The sequence below is a fragment of the Molossus molossus genome, unplaced genomic scaffold (assembly GCF_014108415.1).
Source record: "Molossus molossus isolate mMolMol1 unplaced genomic scaffold, mMolMol1.p scaffold_m16_p_15, whole genome shotgun sequence".
NCBI lineage: Eukaryota > Metazoa > Chordata > Mammalia > Chiroptera > Molossidae > Molossus > Molossus molossus.
The window spans coordinates 21,440,211-21,455,910 of NW_023425350.1; the positions used below are offsets into that span (position 1 = coordinate 21,440,211).

The window sequence follows — 15,700 nt, forward strand, 5'->3', positions numbered from 1 at the left end:
TACAAGGTCTCATGAGGACTTCTAAATACTAGGGAGAATAACGCCTCAAATGAGGACACAGGCATTGTCCTTTCGCTGGTTACCTTCGGAAGTGAAGGAAAGGTTACACGTTCCCCAGTGCGGACTTTCAGAGAAGGCACTCAAAATTCTCCGTATCCAAAACTGAACTCACTATCTTAACTCCAAGGTTACTCATTCCTTTATTCAACACCTATTTATTGAACACCTACAGAATTGGGCTGAGCGCTGGGAATATACTAATATCCAGGACAGACAAGTTCCCATCTTCCACAAAGCTAGATGTTCTCTGCCTTACCTAGCTGTCCAACCCACAATCTGAAAGTCCCCTCCCCACCCCCCAACAGCCCATCAACAGAAGGTGATGTTGATTCGACATCCTAAATGTCTCTGGATTCCAGCCACATCTCACCTTTCCTATTTTCACTTCTCTGGTGTATGTCATCGTCCTACTGCCACAACCTTTTCTAACTGGTCTTCCTTCCTGTCCTTGCCTCCCTCCAATCCACTCTCCACTGAGTAGCCAGTGATATTTCAGAAACACACACTTGATCAAGTCACTCCCGTGCATAAAACCATTCAGTGGCCTTCCGTGGCTGTCCAGAAACATTTCAACATGCCCCCTGCCGGCCTCCTCAGACTCACGCTGGGTTTCCCCTTGCTGCCTGCACGCCGGTCACCAGTCACCCCGTTACCGTAACTTCTGATTCCATGATTGTAACTCACTCTTTCTTCCTTTGGGTCTTTCCCACAACGTCCTCTTGCTGGGAATGCCCCCTTTGTTCTGAGTCAGAATCACTGAAAATGGGACGAGGTCTGGTCGTTTTATTTTTGTAATTTTTAATTTTGCTATAAACTCAACCTTACAGAGACGTTTCAAGAAAATATAAAAATTCCCCTATACCTTTTACCCAGATTTACCCACTGTTTACACTTTGCCTTATTCTGTCTTTCTCTCTGATCTTCCACCTGTCCATGTACAATTTTTTTCTAAATCATATCAGATTAAGTATGCCTTTATCCCTATTTATTTCAGTGTGTATTTCCTAAAAACAAGAACATTCTCTTATATGAACACACTATGTGGTGAAAGATCAGGAAATTTAACACTGATATAATCCTAGTATTTATTTATTTTATCCTCAACTGGGGACATTTTTTTTTCTTCCATTTTTCGTTCAGATAGAGTGGGAGGGAGAGGAAGAGAGAGAAACATCGACGTGAAAGGGACACACCAAGTGGCCGCCACCTGCACGACCCAACCAGGGCCGGGGACTAACTGCAACCGAGGTACGTGCCCTTAGCGGGAACCGAACCCGGGTCTCTCTGGACTGCAGGCCGACGCTCTAACCGCTGAGCCAAACCTGCCAGGACTAATCCTAGTATGTAATCAAGAGTTCATATTCAAATTTGATCAGGTGTCCCAGTCATGTTCATGTGAAAGTGTGGGTTTTCCAGGAAGCGGTCTCTGGGATGGAGATTTGTGTGCAGAAATTTTTATAGGGAACTGTCTCAGGATCAACACGGTGAAAGGGAAGGGAAGGAAGCAGCCAGTACTGGACAGAGGACAAAATGGGGCTGTGGTGTTGTCTCAGCAAAGACTAGGCCAACTCTTTGTAGACCTTGAAGCTCTGATGGCCTTTTAATGTTGTCTTGATCAAGTGAGGGTCTGGGTCTTTATATTACACACTGAGCAGTGATTAGGTCAGGGCTGGGGAAGGAGTCATGGCGTTGTGCAAGGCAGAACCTTCCAGCCGAGGGTAATTTCTGAGAACTGTCCTCCAGTAGGATCCTCAATAACTGGAAGAAAAACTCCTTCAGTCTGAAAGGGTTCGGAGTGGCACCTCACAGTTCCCACTCTGGTCCACCATTCGTACGACTCAGATCCACTTTTCCATGTACACTCTGCGAAGTTCCTCCAAGAGCCTGTTGTACCTCTTTTCCTGGGGGAGAAGGATCAGAAGGGTAGTAGAATAAATCGCAGCCCTGGCTGTAAGCAGTTAAGGCCACACTGATATTCATGATCTACGACCGGTGCTCAGCCTCACCTTCGCGGTGCAGCTGGCCTCCCGGGGGCGTGACCCAGACCCTCATTCCTGAGCTCCATGCCCTTCTTAGACATGACTGCTCTGTTGTTCAGGTGTCACCAAGACGAGCAAGGGAACGTCAGGAGGTGCCCCAGCGGGTCACCTGGAGGCTGCCGCCTTCGTCCCCATTGGCGCAGCCCCTCCTCCCGAAGTCCAGCATCCTCACTGCTAGCTCGTGGGCGGTGGCAGCTTCAGAAACCCACGTGAGCATCTGTCTCTGGGACCACTCCTGCCACTGTTGCAAGTTGGGTTTCCCAGGGGGCCGACTCTGAGCTGGAGATCAGCACACAGGTGTCGGATGAGGGGAGTTCTTCGGAACAATGCCTGCAGAGGGAAGGGAAGGGGGTCATGCCGGGTAGAAGAAGAAAAAGGGTTATGATGCAATCTCGGCAGACCCTCCATCTCATTACAAGCTAGCGAAGTGCTGCTGTTGAAAGGTTTTCGTTGAAGCTGACTGCAGGGCGGTCAAGCAGCGCAGTGCGCGATCCCAGCATCAGTCTCGCTGCACGAGGCAGTATTGATCAGCACCGCCCACTGAACACCCGTCCAGGTCCCCTGAAATCCTCCCTTGAATTTCCCCACAGGAATAACTTTTATTCTTTTGAATTCAGTGGTTACACTTCAACGGTTTTCCCATAAAAGATTGTTTTCTGTTTGTGAAATAATTTATCGTTGGAATATTCTTCGGTAGGATTTTTCAATAGGATTTTCCTTTAAAATGCCTCACAGGGAAAGCAGTTCTTCAGGAATGTAACCATTAAGATAGACTCTAACAGATACTGTAAGCTGAGGCTTATTACGAAATGTGTACTTTCACCCAAATGCGTGGCCAACACTGAGTGATCTGTCCTAATAGTCATTTCTTCATATCTTCAGCGATGTTTTCTATGTGATTTGCCAAAAAATTTGCTGACAAAGGAATGCCTCTTAGTTTGTTAGTCTTTTGTGTTATGATTATTTCAACGTTTTGTTTTGTTTTGTTTTTTAAGTATATACGATTGCAGGGAGAACCAGAGACTTGTGGCTTTTGTCCTTAACTAAACTGAGAAACCTCAAAAGAACGTCTAAGGAATTATCAGTAGGTTTTGTGAGATTTGTTGAGAACTGGGTGTATTCCGCAAAACCCTAACTATCTCTGAGAAGCTGCTGACGCTGGTCTTCCTGTTCTGCACGCTTAGCTTTTAAATGTCCTGCTGATCACCGGACTTCATTTATTACTGGTTAATATCTCAAGACATAAGACGCTAGCCAACCAGCATGAGTTTTATCCCTCATGGCAGCGATGTAAATCCACGTTGATGATTTTAGTCTGAAGGACTGCGTCTTGCTGGTCTAAGTGTATCATCACTTCTAAATGTAGCTGATGAAGAATTTGTGCTCAGAGTAGAAACATTTGCTCTGCCATTTTCTTTCGGTTTATTTCGCTGTTATCTTTCTTTCACTTGCTATTTTCGTGCAGAAAAAAATTTTTTAAATCCTCACCCGAGGATATGTTCATTGATTTGAGAGAGAGAGAGACATGGATGTGAGAGAGAAACATTGATCAGTTGTAAGTGCCCAATTGGGAATCGAACCTGCAACCTAGACATGTCCCCTGACAGGGAATCAAACCCATAACCCTTTTGGTGTATGAGACGACACTCCAACCAACCCAGCCACCCAGCCGGGACTCTGCAAAAATGTTTTAAAGCCAGTTTTCAGTGTGAGTGCTAACTTAGTGAAAATGAGATATTATCTAAAAATCTGCTACTGCCCTGGCCAGTGTGGCTCAGTAGTCAGAGCTTTGGCCTGCGCACTGAAGGGGCTTGGGTTCGATTCCCAGTCAAGGGCACATACCTGGGTTGCAAGTTCGATCCCGGGCCTCCGTCAGGTTGCGTGCAGGAGGCAACCAATCGTTGTGTCTCTCTCACATGGATCTCTCTCTCTCTCCCCTCCCACTGTCTCCTAAAAGCAATGGAAACAATATCCTCAGGTGAGGATTAACAGCAACAGAAAAAATTAAAAATATAAAATAAAACTCTGCTTACTGGGTACACAATAACAGAAATGTCTGAACTTGCTAGAAGCAGTCGAGTGCCGGCGTCATACCCTCTGCACTTTTCCCCGTGGGATGTCTTAAAAGCCCGGAGTCGTAAGAGTCGTAACGAGAGCAGTGAGCAGCCTCCTGCTGCTGCGAAATGAACAACGATGTTAAAAAGCGTGGGCTCCCACTGCGCGGTGTCTCCCCATTCGGAGCTTGGGCAAGTGGTGTCTGGGCGCTCCGTGCGGAATTCCGCCTTTGCTCTGATTACGTTTACCTGTGTCATGTGTCCCTTACCTGAGCCTGTCAAGATCTTCTGAGAGTCTGAGTCTATCACCCAGTACGGTGGCTACCTCTAGTTTGCATCCTCTGCCTCTTTATTCAAGATGTTAGCATAATTATTAAGAAGGATTTCTCTTTAAGACAAAAACAAAACAATACAATAGGACAACTTCCTTCTGCTCCAGTTGACGCTGCGCCCCTTGTGGGACGGACCCGGGCAGGACCGGCCGGTCTGCAGTCCCCACGGGGTTTCCGGCCGGGACCTCTGCGTTTCAGGACCCAGCAGGGGGTCAACAGCTCCTGGGGTCTTGGTTCTCGGGCTCCTTCCCAGGCCAGAGCTGGGCTTCAGAACTCCCTCCCGTGCTCCTAAGCACCAGCACCAGCTCCCAACTTCTCCTGACCCCATTCTAAGAGACATTTGATTTAAAAGAAAAAAAAGTCTTCCCCAGGTTTATCATTTACTGTTTTCTTTTGCTCCCCTGCAACCACACGAGACTTCCTTTATTCTCTGAGATGCCACACGAGAGTCCTCGGTGGCAGCCAGTGAGGGAGCTGGAAGGGTCTGGGGCGACACGGGATTTCCTGTCCTGGTGGCTGCGCTGGGGAAGCCAGCACCTCCTGCCTACTTTCCACGGAGAGACGCGTCCAGGGTGGGAGAGGCAGCGTGACTGGGCAGCTGTCAGCCACGGGAAATTCCGCACACTGAAGGCGGACTTCTGATGTCCACCAGTGCGGCGGCGGCGGGACACTCGGGGCAGGTCTGCCGGGGTGCGGGCGTGCATGTGTGTGAGCGCGCATACATGTGCGCGTGCTTGTGCATGAGTATCTTCCACAAATGTTCGCCACCAGGAAGGTGACTGAGGACCTAGCCCCACACTGGTCCTTTGGCTGGGAAGGTAGCTCCTGGAAAAGCCTGCCCAGGTCCCAGGCTGTCACAGGTGAAGGGGCCTGGGCAACCTCAGGTCTCAAACCAGGCAGGTGGGTGCCCCTTCGACCCCATCAGTCCCGGTGCCCGGGCGTGGGGCCAGGCGGAGCAGCTGCTGGCTCTGGAGAAGGCCCTGCCCATGACGACTCAGGTGAGCCGAGTGTCTGAGCCGCAGAGGGACGGGCTCACTGCCAACCATCGCCCTTGCTCCCCGAAGGGGAGGACCCTGTGGTGCGGCATCCGGTCAGCACAGGGCCTGACGGAGGGCTTTTCCTCCCGGAGAGCAATGTGGCTGCGAGGGGCCATGGGCTGGAACCTGTGACAACCGGCTCATCTGACAAGCAGGAAGGTGCTGGTGGGGCCGGCAGGCTGCGAGGATGCCAGACTCAGCCGTGGGAGGCAAGAAGGGTGTAAGTGGCTCCCAGCCCTCTGCCGCCTCCAGAAAGGACAGATGGCCCGACAGGTAATGTCCCGTGTGGGCTCTCCTACGGCCGGCCACCTGGGCCAGCCCCGGGACAGAGAGAGACATCAGCTCTGGGAAGTGGCTGGCAATTCCCATGTCTACTGAAGGGGTCGCTCTGCAGTGAGCGCGCGCGCGTGTGTGTGTGTGTGTGTGTGTGTGTGTGCGCGCGCGCACGGGGCCAGCACTGGTCACTCACCACAGGCCAGCGTGAGAAGGGTGACAACAGTGCTGATCCCCCTCTGACGGTGCCGCCGCCACCGCCACTTCGGTGCGTTTCCTTGCAAATGTTTGGCTGTGCATTGGCATGCTAAACGTAACATACCATAAAAAAAAAGTAAATAGGTGCTGGGTTAAAAGTCAGTTAGGCTCTTTCCACTTTAGACCGTATTGCATTTTTCCGGTTACTATGATTACCTACACAAATCCGGCTGGTCGTGAGATCGGCTGGGCCCATAGCTGCTTGTTGAGATAGTTCTGCGTTTTACTTCTTGATTCTTGGATATACAAGACCGCATCTAAATATATTACATTATGTACAGGTTACATGAAGGGGGATTCTCGACACTGAATGTCATCTCAGCTCGTCGAGCATCTGACTGCTTTACGTTTTGGACTTTGCACACCGATACGTGCACACGCGCTCACTTTTGCACGAAGACCGCGCCGCTCGACCACTTCCAGCTGAACGCGGCGTTGAGTGGTTTTCCACTGTGGTTTGAGGTTCACAGCGTCATTCCCGCTCGAGAGGTTGCCTTGTGACCCAGTGCACAGGTTTCCGGGATTTCTGGCTAAAGTCACGATTTGCAACTGAGAACCAGTTTTTCTCAGGGAAAAGCTAACTGGTTTGGTCATAATAATTATCAGCTTTATTGAACACTCACCATATTAAGTATTATCCTCATGCTTGATTTCAATGAGCTCATTTAATCCTGATAACTCTGTTATAGAGATCCTCTTATTAATCCATTATCATTCCCTTTAACATAGGGACAAAACTGAGTCACAGAGAGGGTGACTGACTCACCCAAGAACACACAGAAAGTAAGAAGAGCCAGGGTACGATTACCATTGTGTTGTTTTCTACGTTTTGCTGGACTCGTCCAAATAAAAGTATAAGCTATAGCATGTGGTTTCTTTCAGTTAATTGTGCATTGGTATTTGGTACTTGATTTTTTTTCTTGGTACATGCCCCTAGCGGGAACCGAACCCGGGACTCTCTGGTCTGCAGGCCAGCACTCCAACCACTGAACCAAAATGGCCAGGCAGTATTTGGTACTTGAGCAAGCCATATCATAAGGAGCTACAATGCACCACTAGCTCCAAATACGTGAGCTTGGTGTTCAGCATTTTGAAATCCAGACTGTCAGATACTCTGATCTCAAATATCTCTAAAGAGTCATTTCCTCCTGGAATGTTTTATCCTCTTCAGCCTCTAAATGAAAACGAAGCGTTCCTCATTTCAACCTGACTTAAAATGGTTCATCTGTGCTCTTCATGAAGTACTAGAGACCATTTATAACGGATTTCATTATGTAGTCTAGCGACACGAGAATAACTGTGAATACACGTTTAAACTTCCGCTTACTTTAGAAGTTAATTTTCTGCCTGAAGAAGACGTTCATTTATCTAGTGAGGAAAGCAATCTGTAGTTGCCTCATTGAGATTAAATTCATAATTATACTTTTCATAGAGTCATTTGTGTTATGGCATCACAAAGATGTGCAGTGATGGTCTTTTTACTTAGGAATTAATAGGGTCATTTGTTTTTTTGATTTCTGGAGGAACTGTGCGCATCAGATGGGTAGTTAGCCTGATGTCTGGGAAGGGCTCTAACCCCGAGAACCGATGAATTTGCATTGCCGAAGTAATTTCTTGATGTGCTCAATATTCTTTGGATGTAATGTAATTTGTTTCCCACAGAGAACTGTGTTTAGCCCCAAACTTGCCTATACAAAGTGAATTTCATAATGGTTTATCTCCATGTGTATTCAGAATGACATCATGCTTTAGAAATATAAACATTCAAATGAAAAATCAAAAATTGGATCAGATAGTAACACCCCAAAAGGTTTGGCTTTTGACTTTTCTAAAAGGCTAATCTCTTTTTTATATTTTTTTCCTCCTGTCTTGTTCTGTTAAGACGTCAACAGTAGCACAGAGGTCTCCAAATGCGTTGGATGACTAGACCCGGGATTCGGGGCGTTCCAAGGGATCCTGAGGGGCGTGGAAGGGCAGGTCGGAGGCCACGGAGGCTTAGCCCCGAAAGGGCCTCGGAGGTGGGGTGTGAGGACGGTTCAGAGGACACGGTTACGGAGTTGCTCGTGTGCGTAACGGTAGAGAGAAGACTTGATCTCTCTCAAGGCAGTAGCAATTAAGAAGGAGGAACAATGACAAAGTTGTTTAGTCTGTTCTGCTTTTGGGTAACACTGCCCAACTGTCCTTTAGTAGTCTACCAGGTATTATGTCTACTTGTTTCTTCTTTCTAGGCTGGTTACCCAGTGTGGCAGATGGACTCTGCAGTAGCCTCCAATGTCCCCTTTGATCCCTCTCCCTAAGTATGGGGAGGACCTGTGACTTGCTTCTAATCAACAAGATGCTGCAACAGGATATGCATGGTTATGTGAACGTGATGACCTTACATGCCACTGTAAGTCACTTTGATAGGGGACTCCTGCGGCCTGCCTGGCCAGAGGTGGCTCCGCGGCCCACTGCTTCAGAGTCCTACAGGGCTGCAGTCGAGGTCCTGGCTGGGGCTTGTGTTTCATCTGAGGCTCCTCGGGGGAAGGAGCTGCTTCCGTGCTCTTGTGGTTGTTGGCAGCACCCAGTTCCTTGCTTGCAGTTGCGTCGAGGCCTCAGTTTCTTACTGGCTGTCGGAAGGAGGCCACCCTCAGTTCCTTGCCTTGTGGCACTCTCCAGAGGTAGCACAACATGGCAGCTTGTTCTTCAGAGCCAGCAAGGGACAGAGGCTCTTGGTCCTATTGAATATGACCAGAAGACTCAATTGTTTTAACTTGCTGCATCTAACTGAGGTGGATCTGTACCTCATCATCTATGTTAGAGTTCTAAAGCTTGTGATTGTGTTCACCTCGACAATACCAATGTAAACTCAGTTTAAACATGTTTTATTAATTGCATAATTATGTGGTTCAGGGGTTATTTGAATTCAGACTAATCTCTTGTTTTGTAAGCAAGGCGTCTGTATGGACTATGTCAGCAACCGATCCACCACTTGGCCTTTCGTAGACCAGAGCATCTGCCACAGCAATACATTTGACTCTTTGATGGGCCCGTCAGTTCACTGCCACGCTCTTTGCCCTACTTCCTTCCCTCCTCCTGCCTAAATGCTGGGCAGGAATAAGGTCGTGTTGGCACGGGCACTCCTGGAGCCCGCGGTGACCCCTGCCCTCAGCGACGTCCGTGCACTGCCCTGCAGCGGGCCGCTTTCTTCTCTGCAGATTTGCCTCCCGTGACGGATGCCCCCCTTCCTGCTCCTGCAGTGACTCGCTTCACAATCCCCTGGTGGCGGAGCCCAGAGGCTTTTCCCGAAGCAACCACAACTGCAGAAACAGCAAATGAGGGTGTCCACGCTTCAAAATCAGTAGACAAAACTTTGACCACAACACCAGTTAGCATGCCCTTGAGTTATTGTGACATCAATTTCAGTCTTGACCAAACTGGAAAGGCTCTAGGCATTATATTATCAGAGCGTCTCGAGACCCCTTCTTTTCCAGTGCTCAGAAACTAGTGCTGCTTTATTTTAGGTGCTCGGCAAAGCGGCAGAACGCCAGTGGGGGCCCTGCCCCACCCCCCCGGCAGTCTGGTTTAGATTCTCCCACGGAACTTCACCAAGGCGGGACTTCTCCGGGGAGACACTGCGAGTTGTTTTATTTGTGCCGGATTATTATAACTTTGCAAGGTAACACTAATGTTATTGCTTACAAAGAAGTAGGCTAAATAAAAATGACTACTGAAGAACACAATTCAATTGTAATGAACTGGAAAAGTTTCATTTCCAGTTCACTGTCTTCTAGTTCCTTCAAAGAGTTGTTAGCTTTCATATTTTATCCCTATGATGTAGAACTCCTTCCTCACTTTCGGTCTGTTTTCAGCGCTCCTGCTGAAATGTAGAGACCGCTCCCTGATCTGCGTCCTCTTGAGTCAGTCCAGCAGTCTGCCCGAGTTTCATTGCTGTCAGACAGTTCAGGTCAAAGGGACACAATTTTCACAATTTGGTCATCCCCTAGACTGTCTGCACTTTGCGAATGAAGATAAGCTATTATTTTTTATTTTTTAAAATTGATCTTAGAGAGCAGAAGGGAGAGAGAGAGAAAAACATCTATGTGAGAGAAACATTGATTGGTTTCCTCCTGCATGCACCCCCACTGGGGATCGAACCCAAAACTTGGGTATGTGCCCTGATCAGGAACTGAACCCGCCATGGTCCCACCAGCTGAGCCACACCGGCTGGGCAAAGACCGGCTGTCGTTAGAAATACCTACAAGGCATACAGGTCCAGATACTGTGCACTTAGCTCATGTGAGCAATGATAGACAAATTTTTTTGCATTTTCTTTGAGGACTTTTGCTATATTGTATATGTCCATTGAAATTCTTTGTAGGTGACTGCAATATAAAAAATGTATTCTCGCCCTGGCCGGTTTGGATCAGTGGTTAGAGCATCGGCCTGCGGTCCAGATAGACCCGGGTTCGGTTCCCTCTAAGGGCATGTGCCTCGGTTGCAGTTTGTCCCCAGCCCTGGTCAGGTTGTGCGGGAGGCAGCCACTCGATGTGTCCCTTTCACATCGATGTTTCTCTCTCTCTCTTCCTCTCTCTCTCCCTCCCACTGAACAGAAAATGGAGGGATGTCCTCAGGTGAGGATAACAACAACAATGTATTCTCCTCCGTCTATAGAACCAGAAGAGTTGGAGAGAGCTGCACATTCCCTTTGTCACAAGGCCTTTGACTTTTCTTAATGGCTCTGAGAGCGTCTGTCATTAATGTTACATGGAGAGCACAGCCTCTCTGTTCCCACAGACGTTTCAATGCTCCGTTTCTACAACTCATATCGGAAGCTCATGAAGGTGTTCTTCTTGAGGAGTAAAATATTTGCCCACAAAAAGAGCAGGAATGTTTCCAGAGAACCACCAAGCCTGGTAAAAGTCCTTGGCGTTTCTTAGAAGTATTCGTTCTTCCCACCCGAGAGCGTGGTTTGCTCCCAGAAGCATGTTACCCCGTGGCCAGCCAGTGTCAACGCGTGTGCCTTTTGGCCACTTCAGCTGTGACATCCTGACGGCATGGACTTCCTTGTTCCTTTCTGCTATGCAAGGTCATGCATTCCCCCCGCCCCCGAAATCTGTCCCCTCCCAGCTCTGGCTGAGCCCATTGTTCAACCTATTGTTTCTAATACACTAGGCTTTGCATGAAGACTACGGATGGACAAGAAATGACGGGGTCAGAAAACCATAATCAAATCACAAAACAAGGGTAGGGAATGGGACATTTTGTTTTCTTCTAGAGACTTATTAAACTTAATTTCTTCATGTGTTCTTTGGTTTAGTCTTACTTCAGGCAACTTATAATTTTCAAATATTCATATGAGTAGAGCTGGCTTTAAATGTATCTGCTTACATCTGCGGTTCTCAACCTGTGGGTTGCGACTCCTTTGGGGGTTGAATGACCTTTCATAGGGGTTACCTAAGACATAACAGTAGCAAAATTACAGTTATGAAGAAGCAAAGAAAATAATTTTAAGGTTGGGGGTCACCACGACATGAGGAACTGTACGAAAGGGTCGCGGGATGAGGAAGGTTGAGAACCACTGCCTTATATCATGACCACCTGGAGTGAGTCTCACCCTCTAATACCCTGAGTTTGTCCTTTCTACAGCTTGTGCCTTGCTTTGGGTTGCTTCTCCAAAGTCACTGGGAAATTAGTGTGTCTTCTTAAATCCTCACCCAAAGATATGATCTTTTCCATTTATTTTCAGACAGAGTGGGAGGGAGAGAGAGAGAGAGAGAGAGAAACATCGATGTGAGAGAGACACATCAATTGATTTTCTCCTGCACGACCCCAACCAGGGCGGGGGACTGAACCGCAACCGAGGTCCATGCCCTTGAATCAAGGCCGAGACTTTGTTCCACAGGCTGGCGCTCTAACCGCTGAGCCAGACCAGCCAGGGCTAGTATGTCTTCTTAACCTTTTGTGTAAAAACCCTCCTAGCCTTCTCAGTGGGAGTCACCAGCATAAGAAGCATTTAAAACTTTTCCTTATTCTTACATTTAAAAAAATCAATTGCCTCAAGTCCTTTTTAGAAAGTGGAAGATAAACAAGTCTATAGACGACCAGTGCTTCTTATAATTTAGTGAGCAACAGAATCACCTGGAGTTAAAATACAGCTCGCTGGGCCTGGACCCTGGGTTCCAATCAAAGTGCTGCCCTGCAGAGAGCTCAGAGAAGCCCCTCCTCCCAAGACGGTCTCTGGCTCGTCCTTGCTGCTTCCCACAACATCACCCCGACATCAAGAGCAGCTGGTTGGCAAGCATTCAGTGCAGGATGGTTAGTAGGTATATAGTGAATAGATATCTAATAGAATCATATAAAGTAATAACATTTTGTAAAAGTCTGTCTTGAAAATTAATACGTTTTAAAGTGCACACAGTCTAACAATGGAAAGAACACAGTCCGCATATCACAGCCCAAACTGCCCCTGGCCCCAGACCTACGTTCCCGCTCCCAGAATCCACCAGGCCAAAGCCTCCTGTTAGAGCAAGGGCAGTACGCCTCGAGAGGGGCGGGGGCACTGCCCTTGGCGGTAGCTCCCCGCCCACTATAGCAATGCTTATTTCTCCATGCTTCCACGGTATCAGACAACACCCCAAATGTTGATCTGCCAGTCTGATGTCTGAGAAATGACACCTAATTTTTATTTTCGTTTGTGTTGTGGTTATGAGAAGTTAAGCAACGTTGAACAGCAAGACTGTGGACAAGCTCTTAGTTTCATGCAGATGAATGACGGGTTTATAAACTCAAGTTCATGATTTCTTTCAAGCAAAAGTGTCAGCTGTTTTTGTTCACCTGATGAACTCTTCCTTTTGTTGAACTTTGCCTCAAAAAGTTCTTCACGTCCTCTTGAATGAAAAGAAGCAAATATGGCATGGCCCATTGTCCACTTCCTCCTAACTTCCCCCAGGAAATTCAGTGCATATGGCATGCCTTTGGGAAATAAAGGATGAGCTATAGGTTTGCTTGTGGTATTTTACACAAACAATGACACATCCCCAAACCAAAGATTTACTTATGGTAAATGACAATTTGTAGAGAAACCAAGACTCTAAGAAATTAAAGAAAATTTTGAGTGTGGCGCACATACCAAAGCTGAATTTTCCTTAGCTTGTTTATTGGTATTCACTTGAAAGAAACACACACACACACACACACACACACACACACACACACCTAAGACTGCTTTTTGAAATCAAATGCATTTCCTGCTGTCTTCTTTCCTCAGTACTCTTACGACCAGTTTATTTATAGCCCAGGAAAGGAAAAAGCTTCACTGGAGGCAGGAAAACGAAGTTCAGAAAGAATAGGAGGAAGTATGCCTGCCATTTAGCCAAACAACCTTTAATTCATTGAGCTCAAAGCTTAGCAGCATCACTGCCGTTGTGAAGCGTAAACAGCTTGCAATTTTGATTTTTTTTCCTCCTCTCCCTAGTTTTGAACTGGATCCGGGCAATGGAGATAATGACAGCGTTTTAGAAGAGAGAACAGGAATCTCTAGGTGCTTAGACACGTGGAGGAGAAAATTGTTAGGGGTTGGTGACGTGGAAAGAAAGAGACGATTCAGGGGAGAGATGAACTTGAAATGATGCCACGTCTGGGAGGTAAGGTAAGTGTCATTTTGAGACTGGCCGTTGTTGCGTACCATGAACTGGGACATTAGCTACAGAGGGACTGTATGAGCTGTGGGCAGACTCGCACGCAACTTGCAGGGAGCTTGGCTTCCATCTCGGAAGCCTTGTAGCAATGAGCCTCAGTTCTGAAATCTGTTGTTAACAATAACATATTTTTTACAAGTAGTTGTTTCCTCAAGATAACTTCATCTCCATTAAGTTTCCCTGCGTTTCATTATCACCAGGGTATTAAACCGTATAAGTAATTTCATTGAGGATCATTTTTGAAAAATAATTTCTGGATATTTGCCTGCGTTTTTAAAATCTCTTTCGAAATACTGATTTTAATCCATGTATCATTTCTTAGCTCAATACTGGTTTAGAAGAGATTTACTGGGCCGTCGAGCATACATGGTCAATGTTAGAAAAGTTATTTTCACTAAAATTTAAATTTTGTATAAAATTAAGTGAAGATAAAGTTGTTTGTTTGTTTTTAAATACAAATCTGGACATCATTTTCAAACAAAGGAGAATCTTCTAGAAGCACAAAACATAGCACTGAACAGCTCTAGAAATTGTTCACACTAATTGTTTACATTGAAGTTATGATTTTAAAACGTTCATTCGGCGTGTATTTTCTGAGAGACCTGAGAAAGGCGTCTGGGTTGGAAGGGGAAAGGTCACGGGGAGGGGGGACCCGAGGGCAGCTGTCGCGAGCCAGCCTGAGACTGCAGGGACGTCCAGGCCCTCGGCGTCCCGGCCCGAACAGTGCGCGTGTGTAAACCACGCGGCGTATCTGTCCCCGCTGACAGTGTCCGCTTCTGTGCCCGGGAGCACCTTGGTAATGCTGCCAGATGTCACACAGAGGAGTGGGGTTCTGGTGCTTTGCTGGAAAGGAAGAACAGAAGGAAATAGGTTGCCGTTATTGTGGCTTTTCCCAGTTGGAGATAGGTACGTTTCGACTCTGTCGCAGGAAGATAGCAAAGCTGGGAGCCGGAGAGCTGAGCCAGCCTGACGGCAGCGGGCACGGGCCACGCTTGGGCTGAGTGTGGGCTCCACGGGCTATCTCTGTCCTGGGGGACTGAAGGGTTACTTTTTTCTGATTAGAAAAGTTTAATTCATTCCATGGAAACTACAGCAAAGTATAATATTCTTGAATAGAAAGATATGTGTGTGTGTGTGTGTGTGTGTGTGTGTGTACACATATATATACATTTATATACATTATATATACATTTATATATATATTAATTCTCACTGAGGGTATGTTTTACTGATTTTAGAGAAAGGGAAGGGAGAGAAGAGAGAGAGAAACACTGATGTGTAAGAGAAACATCGGTTGCCTCCTGTATGCACACAAGTGAGGACTGAACCCACAACTTAGGTATATTCCCCGACCGGGAATCCAACGGTAACCTTGTGTGTATGGAACTACTCTCCAACTAACTGAGCCACACCAGCCAGGGCGAAAGAGCAGTATTTTTGGTTGAACTTAGCTTGCTTAAAAATAACATTAATCTGGACAAATATGATGGATCTGAAGAATCAAATTGAACAAAGTCTTAGCACTTATTTCCAGGACACTGCAGGGCTGCAGAGTCCATTTTGAATCCATTTTATTATTTCTGCAAAGTGAAATCTACGGTAACCTAATTAATTGCCAGTCCACGTGGGTCTCGTGGCAGGGACATTGCCTGTGGTGATTCTGTTAACGTTGAACTCTTTCCCTTAGGGTTTCAAATCAACTCTCGCGTTTGACACATCTGTATGTTTCCATGATGAGAATAAAAATGCTTTAAACACTACTGAAGATGTAAATAACAGATAAAATTATGTTATAAATTTTACTCTAGGAATATATGTTTTTTTCACTTTTAGAAATTTTATTGTTGGCTATTGGTTTCCATAGATGCTTATACGTATATTCATGACATGGCAGTTATTTAAAATAGATTTCTTGGGAATTAGTTAATAGTTCACAGTTTTCTTGATGTGTTTTCAAACTCCTGAGAA

At 46.7% G+C, this 15,700-nt stretch overlaps 1 protein-coding gene across 1 annotated transcript in view; it reads left to right on the forward strand.

Annotated features, from left to right (window-relative positions):
• The window catches only part of LTBP1 (latent transforming growth factor beta binding protein 1), a 394,177-nt gene extending 380,609 nt beyond the window's left edge, over window positions 1-13,568 (forward strand). The window contains exon 34 of the mRNA XM_036262366.1: window positions 13,510-13,568. Within this exon, the coding sequence (XP_036118259.1) occupies window positions 13,510-13,553 (44 nt within the window). The 3' untranslated portion in view covers window positions 13,554-13,568. The remainder of the gene's footprint in view (window positions 1-13,509) is intronic.
• Window positions 13,569-15,700: the final 2,132 nt, after the last annotated feature.